Genomic DNA, 8882 nt, shown 5'->3' on the forward strand with positions numbered 1-8882 from the left:
TTTGACTTTTGGAAACAGAACTAAACCAACACTTTTGGGAGTGGCTTTTTCTGAACCATTTCAAATAGATGCATCCAAAATCTACAAGTTTAAAAGGAGACGGAGAAAGGGTAAAGAGCAAAAGGGGATCAAAATAGCTCACCAACAAAGTGAGGGCTATCCATCATTCACTTCCTCTCACTTTTTAGGCAATAAATAAATCACGTTTTTTCTGATGAAAAAGGAACAATAATTTTAATTTAACGACAAATCCGGTACAGAACAAAAGGTTTTCCCGAGTAGGACTATTTGTGGTCCAGCAGTCAAATGTGCTATTCAAGCTTTAGAATTATTACCCATCTTCAAATGGTGGAGTAGCCAAATGGGCTATCTCATTCTGAATAAAAGTGAACTCTACAACTACAAACTGGGCATATAAACATCCCAAACTACAAAATCAAGTAATGATCGATGGCTGCAGCAGTTGATTGCACCAACAATGTCGCTCAATAAAATTACAAAACTGATGCTTTGATCCTTATCGCGTAGAAAAAGAATACTGAGTAAAGATGCTTTGAGTTCCAACCTTGTGATCAACTTCTAAAAACTAAATCTCCAAACCCACCCTTCCTATTCTCCCACTGTAAGCCCGAAACCAAACTTGTAGTCTTTCTTTTTATGGTCAACCTGTGACAATTAACCACACGTTTAGAATATAAAGTAGAATGGTACAGACCAACTGCATTAGATCACTTCCAAAAGCAATAAGGAAAAAATGGGTGAAACTTGAAAGCAAAAGCATAAATCGTATCAAAATCAAAATAGTCTGGTATTTGTTATCATTGAGATAGAAAGAGACTCGACTCAACCCAGCACAAGAGACTAAGGGGGGGCGGCTGTGCGGAAGGTGTGGGGGAGAACACAAAGACAGAACTACAAGGTGGGGAAGAACACAGAAATACAATGGGATAAATCCACAGCACCAACCTCAGCTGAAAGAATGAAATTAAGACCCATGTTCAAGCGCTCTTCCAGGAAAGCAGCAACGCAGCCATTTGAATCAATTTTACCTCTAAGACGACACTGCAAAGCATACAATATTGTTATTTTGATAAATGTGAAACTCCTGATGAGCAATGATAAGTAGTCATCGGGATAACAAAGCCTACTATGTCTCGCTCAAATTGTTGTGTTGTGATCCAAGATTAAGTCCTTTGCAAGTATGATAAATTCCATAGAAACAAGAATTACACGATAACTACAAAATGATGCATAATCGCATAAAGAAAGATTAACTAGTAACCAATCAGGAAAAAACAAATACATATCATAAGCTTTCATATGTGTTTACTAAGTTGATCATGAAATTCCTAAAAGAGAATCAAAAAAATACCCCCCCACCCACAAGCCCCAAAAAAAAAATAGCAGCCAGTAATACTTGTCAATAGACGGAAAACACATCAAAGTCAATCGTCTTTACTATTTTTTTAATAAAGTGTTAGGAAAATTCAAAATCTTTACTTAAAATGGATGAGAACAAAAATATTGTCCTAACACAAAGACATCAAACCTAAATGCAAGAAATGGTCTGTTGGAGTCGGCACAAATTGCCTCAATCAAACTTGCAAACTGTAGCTCTTATTCGAGTTTAAAAAAAAAAAAACTTATGAAGTGCAAGATCTTCAAGATAACAAAAGGAATGCTGCCTGAAATGCACTGGTTGGTGTAAGATAACACTGGCGTGATTAACACCAGTCAACATTATCTGAAAAGTATGTCCAAAGAATTACCTGCCGGAGGATGTAATCATAACCAAAACTTGCCGTGACATCTCTGGACATGTAGTTGTACATAAAGTCTGATGCAAGAGAGACCTGATTGGAAGAAAAGACATTAAGCAAAACTCAGTTACCATCTATGTTACTAGGATCCTCCACAAATGTCGCTGCACCCGTGGCCGGGTACTCCAAAAATGAATAACTTTTGAAGGATCCGACACACACTCAACAGCATTTTTGAAGGATCCGAGTAATATAGGTTACCATCATCTCAAGAAGAGGGTGACTTAATGGTGACTGTTCAAAACCTTTTCAGAAACTTTCTGAACATAGCTCAGTGCGACCATACCGGTGCTAGCAACTTGCCCAGTGGCAACCTGAAGACAAACCAACAGATGAATTATAAGAAAAACTGAATTTACCTGAGCAAGTACAAACGCACAAATTACAGATTTATGTCATGTTGGCAATAATCAGCAAAAGAAAGCACCATGGAAGAGTTCTCTTTTCGCTGCAGATGGTGTCAACTCTTAAAGATGCTAAAAATTGGACTCAGTTTGATTTATTCCACAGCTGTTCTTACTACAGAGAAAAGAATTATGGCCACAACATTTCCTATCTGACTTAAAGTATTTTTATAGAAGCGTTATATGGAGTTTAACAGTCTTTTGATACAAAGGAAGGATAAAACTAACACTCATCCTTATAAATTTTAAGATAAACAGTAGTAACACGAGAGAAAGAATCACAAAATCATTATAACCCGATAAAGAAAGAATTCTGAAAGTTTTATTAAAAAAGGACTTATTTCTAATGGTATAGATTGAAGTGTCTTTATGCTTAACTTTTTTTTTTTTTTGGGGGGGGGGGGGGGGAGGGAGAGTGTCTTAATCTTGTATGCATGACCAACTAGTATGCAGACAGGAAAGATAAATGGGAGAAAAAACAATATGTAAGAAGAACCCTCAAAGAAAATATTGAATTAAACCATGGAAAGCAATTCCTTAAAACTAGCAAAGGAATAAATTGATAATACTAGTGAATAATTAGAAAAAGTACTGGAAACGGGACAAACACCCAAAAGAAAAAATGAAGGTTTAAAGCTGCAACAAGAGGAACGAAACTAGATTGAACTTCATGCAATGAGCTATCAACTGAATCTATGCATTTCTAACCAAAACAGAACTCTTAATGAAAATAACACTAGGAGTAATATAAAGGAAAGAACTAACAGAATAACACAAAAAGGAAGAACTGGATTCATTATTCCTCTAAAATATCATCTAACTGCAGTTAAGTCATAGAAATTTCTACTTCTTATCAGAATGCCATCTACATTCTTGTGCTTCTTTTTGCCAAATCTTCCAATTCATATATCCTTTGAAGAAGCTATCAATCGAATTGAATATCAAATAGATTCTAAATTTCATTTGCTATCAAAAACCTCACACCTGGATGTCCACAGACTGTCAGGTCCTCTTAACTTAAATGGACGAAAAACCCCAGAACAAAGAAAAGTGGCTATATGTAGCGCTGCACTTGAAAAATGAAAGTTTTTGGTCGATATTATGGGCCAGGATGTAGCAACAACTAATTCACTACAAACAACGTATTAAACAGAGATCTTCAACTGTTAAGCAACATTCCAGTAATCAAACCATGATTTTAAGATAAAATGCCGTAAGCATGAAGAAACACGTTCTTTTCTTCTGGAAGAGAAGTGCAGTAAGAAAATGAAGAGGCAGGTCAATCAACTCAAGTTGCTAGTGCATTTCAAAATAGAAAAATATGTTATCCTCAATTAAATTTAGCTGCTAATATGTATTACCAATATCAAGAATTCTAACAATATAATAAGACCTTTAAAAAACATACAGACATAACAAAAAGGAAAAAAGAAAACAAACCCAAAGCAGCAAAAAAAATGATTCACGGCGATGATAAAGATTGAACACTATGCATTAATGTATCCTAACAAGTAAATACCATCTTATCAGTATTATAGCGAGCAGCATAACCAATGCCAGATTTCCGGTGCTGACCAGCCCAGAATACTTCCCCACCCAGAGACAAATGTGGAGTGACACTCTGCAAAGATATATCAAGGCTTAGTTACCAAATGTATTTCCAACAAGCATAGATTTTGATCTACACAAGCATGAGAGGAACACGATGAAGATGACATGTGCCCAAGGATGACCAAAAGGCATCACAAAGCACAACCAAAAAACACAGAATGACATCCTACTTACATAAAGGTTTTTATTTTTTCAAATTCTACTAAGTTTAAGGGTGCAATATCAAATCCTTCCATCTGATTGGTGTGTAACGCTAAGTTCCCAAAAAATAACTGGCAAGAATAGAACCAAATTGTAGTCCACTAATACCTTAACTTGATTTCAGAAACACTTTATTGATCAAAGTAAAACCACATAATTTTGATAGAATTTCCATTTCTCACAAGAAAATCAGGCCATCTGTAAACATCTTTACTTCATTCTGGGCTTTCATTTTCTTCTTTAGATCAGGATAACTTCATTAATAATGCACTGAGACAATGCCAAAAGAATTTTCAACATCCCTCCACGAATTAACCATGATCTTTCACCAAGTTAACCCAATTATCTATGCAAGATAGTACTAGTTTACTTTACATCTTAAAAGAAACAAAAACTAACTCTTTATAGTTTATGCTCCCTAGGTTCCTTTTCTCTCCCTGAAGATTCTTCAATTCCTCTATTTCCAAATTGTCAGAGAAGACATGTCAGATTCATTTGTGCTACAACGCCTCAACTACAGTCAAATAATGCCAAGTAAACCAAGGCCCAAACTCTGAGGTGACTCTGCAATGCAGAAGTAATTGCAGAAGTAGATGATCAGCCTCTCTTTCCTGTACTCTTTGCACGTCCTGCATCAACTTACTACAATTTGATTCTTTTTTTAAGGTCGTCAACCTTCATGATGTAATTCTTCGTTCTGCATCATGTAAATAAGGCAACCTTCTTCGGTCCTCTGAGTTCCATATCTTCTTCCAAAATGTACTCTTATCTCCCCCTCCCACAAAAGGTGCCTTATTCTCTTTAGTTTTCTAAATTGAAGAAATAATTGGAATTATACATCATGTACAAAAATGAGTAATAACCCCCAGTGGAGACTGGTACAATTCAGTTCAACATGTCCCTTTGAAATATTTTCCTCTCACCAATATACTAGACCTCGTGCTTCAAGACAATTAGTCAACCACCTACACCAAGTTACCTCCCCTTTAATGGTTAACCACCAAAGGGTAGCCTCTCCAAATATAAAACCTCCTAATTCTATGAAGTCACACCTATTCAAGTTCGTCGAGCAAATCATTGCTGCACCTCGACCCTCGTGACTACTGCACATCTGGAATTGCCAGCCACCAACCACACACTTTTCAAGTAAACCCTAAACGCACTTTTATTTACCACCACTGACTGCCTAACTTAAGAACATGTACTTATGCTGGTGGAAATAGGCTTGCCATGTAGTTGCACAAGAATGGATCTTTAGATCGGCGAAGATATGCAGGTTTTCTTTAACTGGGAATTGGAGCTCATAAAGTTGAGTCTTGAAAAGATGCCACAGTTCAAATGGGCATAGTTTTTGACAAGAAAAATTTTAGTTGTGAAGGAGAGGTAAACACCTATCCTCAAATTACCTCCCCTTTTAAATCTCACTGCCAATTGTGGCCTCTCCAACAAATAACACCCACAACTGCTCAAGCTCGGTGAGCAATCACCAACCTCTTTACTACCTCCCACATAAAACCACCAGGCGCGCCAACCAACACTTTCCGGACAGATCCCAGAACTTCTATTTACCCAAACACGCACTGCCTAACTTAAGTACATGTGCTTCTGTTTGGTGAAAATTGGCTTATCATGTTGTGTTCCCTGGGGAGTGTGCCCATATTTTGCTAAACTAGGATCGGGAAATCTTTATGAACTCAAAAGGTTGACAGCAAAGAAGATGTAGTAGATCCAATGGCATAGTTTTTAATAGGTAATATTTTGGTGGTAAAGGGAAGTGAAGGTAATAGGCAATGCCAATTTGACATTCTTACTACTTCGGAGATCATGGTTTGAGGAACACATTTTAGTTTTCTATATCAATGAGTGAATATTTCAGTTTCCTTTTCCACTGGGAATCAATGTAGTGTTAATGAAGCCACATCAGTCCCTAGTTTTTCCTCCTATTAGCACCATGCCCACTTATGTCATCGGACTTCATTTTTTATTTTTTACTTTTTTTTATAAAGTTATGTCATCTGACTTTATACAAGTTCTGATTGTTACTCTTGTTTCATTTTCCACTTCACTCTACATTTTAGTCCTAGCAATTTTATGTACCTTTTTCTTTCCATTACTGTAGCCCTGAGACACAATCCTAAGTGATTAAGTTACTTAGCTTTATAGTCTTGAGCATGAAAATATACTAGGATAACCAAAATTGAGTCGCTTCAAAACTCAAGATACTTCGTGCAAGTAGTGAAATGTCTGAAGCCTTTAGACTGTTTCTTACGATGAATGGGCAAAGAGAAGGCCATTCAAATTTTGAAGCATTTCAGCCTTTCATGATTTAAACACTACATTTGTTTCAAGTTAATCTCGTTTGCCTTGTCAAGTGACGGATAACAAAGTTTAGATCTTTCACCTGGATGTAGCTGGCTCCAAATAATGCACCATTTCCAAGTTGAAATTGGGACCTGTGATCTTTTCCCTGTATAAGAACAGAAGACAAGCACATACTACTTAGTAACACCACCTTTAGTGCGTTGTGTTCATGTTACCACTTGACCAAAAGAAGGCAGCAATATATCATGCATCCCAACAGTAAGCATCAATTATGTTAGTATCGTACTAGTACATCCTTGAATGATTATACAGAAACAGAAAGACAATTACCTTGTAGTCGAAATTAACCATGCCATGCGACATGTGTGGCTCACCGGTCAACTGGTAAGAACAAAACTGAGAGTTATTTTTCTTGACCTTGTGATAGAATTTACATCAACCACTCCATTGACATCATCAAAGAGCGCATGACTAAATCTGAACGCGAATATTTACCTGACCATTCGCCTTCAAGGTAAGATTCTCAGATAAATCACACTTCACTCTAGCATTAACCCTTCCATCTGTCAATACTCTGCCGAAAAGCATCAGCTGTATCAAACAGTAATTGCTCCATGATTAGATCCTCATGATTCAAAGTTCAGACACTTGAAGAGGGACACTATTGAGTACACACCTTCGGATCTATAAAGTTAGCACCAAACTCATAGTGAGCTGTTGGAATTTTGATCGTCTCTGTAGACTGAGAAGGAAGTTCTGTGGGGCCCATAAGTACACTGACAAGTAGGAACCAAATTTAACTCATCATCAAGAAAACATACATCCCCTCCAGGAAAACAGAAAGCATACCAATAAGTGTGATGTGTGTTTTTTTAGAAAGACCAAATCTAACCTGTGACTGAGTGAAAATCTCTGATTAAGTCCTTTGGTGAAATCAAAGCGCAATCCTTCAAAAAGTTCTGGCTTTAAAGACACTGCCAACAAAAGACATGTCTTAATTAATGCTCCCCTTTCCAAACATATAACACATAAATGAAAGAATTGTAAGAGAAGCCCAATGATAAGACTTTATTAGGAAAAGAAGCATATCAATAAGCGGCAGAATTGAAAGGATGGATCAACCTAAGCCTGAAATATAGATATAGAAGGGAGAGATGCTAAAACTGCCAATATACAGCCCCATTTAACTTGATAATGATTTCAAAAAGCTGGTTAAGATTTTATTCCTGAAGCAATGATAGTGCCAGATTTAGTAGCACTAACAAACCTTTAGAAAGGCTACTCAAAGTTTTTTCTATTTATGTAGGCAACATTGCAGTGGTCAATAGTAAACATTATATGTAACCAAAATATTTTTTTTATGGATAGTTTCGAATAAATTCATATTTTACATTCACCCAACAACTTCTGCAGCAGCTAGGCTTTAAAACTAAATGGCCATGAAATCCTACTCTAAAAGACGCTTATGAAGCAGTTTTAGTCTTTTAACAAACATGTGTTTTAGTTGCATTCCACTCCATACAATACTTATATAGAGAAAAAAAGAAGTAAAATAAACACAATGATAAACATGAAGTGTAGAGTGAAACTAACTGAGAGCTTCGCGGTGAATTTCTTCATAGGGAATAGGGCAAGGCAAGTTCGAATAATCAACTTTCTCCGGTTCGACAGCCGCCGGTTTAGAACAAGCTGGAGGAACAGTGGTTGTAGGAGGAACGAGAGTGGCCATTGCAGATTATTCTAAGGATCTGTGTCTAGATCCAACTGCGTAAGACTTGAATGAAAATAAATATAACAAAGGAGAAGAAGGAGGAGGTGATTTCCTTCTTCTTGAATGCGGCTACGTGGAGGGAAGAGAGCTCAGAGAGTGAAGAGTGTAAAACCCTTTCCTTCGCCCAACTACCAAGAAACCCCAAACTTCGGCTCGGATAAAACCCGGCCCGTTTTATGCCTGTGACGGTTCTATAATTTCTTAGAGGCTACTCATAGGCGTTTGCGTAAAGTAATTGTTTTTTTAATTTCTCAAAACTTTTAGAAGAAAAAAATGAAGTAGTTTTGGAAAAGCAAAAAAATAGCTTCTCCTCAAAAGTATTTTTTAAAAAGTATTTTTGATAAAAATACACTTAAAATTACTTTTAAAAGTTTGGTCAAACATTAATTATTACTTATAATTATTTTTTAAATTAATTAACCAAACACAAATTACTTCTCACCAAAAGTACTTTTTAAAAAAAAATACTTTTAAAAAAAATACTTCTCAAAATAAACTGATTTTAGAAGTTTTGCCAAGCAGGCTAAACTCAAGTCTCTAGTACAAACCCGCTTATAAGTACTTTTTGATTATTTACATATTTGGCAAACACGAAAAGTACTTATCCATATTTATCTATACTATATTAAAAGCACGAAGACCCTGAGTGAATGTCTTTCGCCTTTTTTACCCTTAAAATTTTGACTTTATACTAGATAAAATTGTAATTTAAGTTACCTTTCTAATATTTAGGAATAAACATTCAATTACTAT

The 8882-nt window shown here is 36.1% G+C and overlaps 1 protein-coding gene across 1 annotated transcript; it reads right to left on the reverse strand.

Moving 5' to 3' along the window:
- Positions 1–205: 205 nt before the first annotated feature.
- LOC107818614 (mitochondrial import receptor subunit TOM40-1) lies at positions 206–8273 on the reverse strand. The gene is made up of 11 exons (XM_016644655.2): positions 7952–8273; positions 7251–7332; positions 7035–7134; positions 6854–6949; positions 6689–6739; positions 6438–6503; positions 3744–3845; positions 2066–2134; positions 1770–1853; positions 967–1062; positions 206–666 (listed from the first exon to the last, which is right to left on the reverse strand). The coding sequence occupies exons 1-11, from the start codon at positions 8085–8087 to the stop codon at positions 610–612; spliced, it is 939 nt and encodes a 312-aa protein (XP_016500141.1). The 5' UTR covers positions 8088–8273; the 3' UTR covers positions 206–609.
- Positions 8274–8882: the final 609 nt, after the last annotated feature.

Source organism: Nicotiana tabacum, chromosome 2, assembly GCF_000715075.1.
Source record: "Nicotiana tabacum cultivar K326 chromosome 2, ASM71507v2, whole genome shotgun sequence".
NCBI lineage: Eukaryota > Viridiplantae > Streptophyta > Magnoliopsida > Solanales > Solanaceae > Nicotiana > Nicotiana tabacum.

Bases quoted from the DNA above. Each gene is read 5' to 3' on its own strand.
- LOC107818614 (XM_016644655.2), bottom strand. From the start codon at position 8,087: ATGGCCACTCTCGTTCCTCCTACAACCACTGTTCCTCCAGCTTGTTCT. The intron at 6,504-6,688 runs GTAATTGTCTTT...GTTCTTATACAG, and splicing joins TGGTTAATTTCGACTACAAG to GGAAAAGATCACAGGTCCCA. The intron at 3,846-6,437 runs GTGAAAGATCTA...ATATCTTTGCAG, and splicing joins TTGGAGCCAGCTACATCCAG to AGTGTCACTCCACATTTGTC.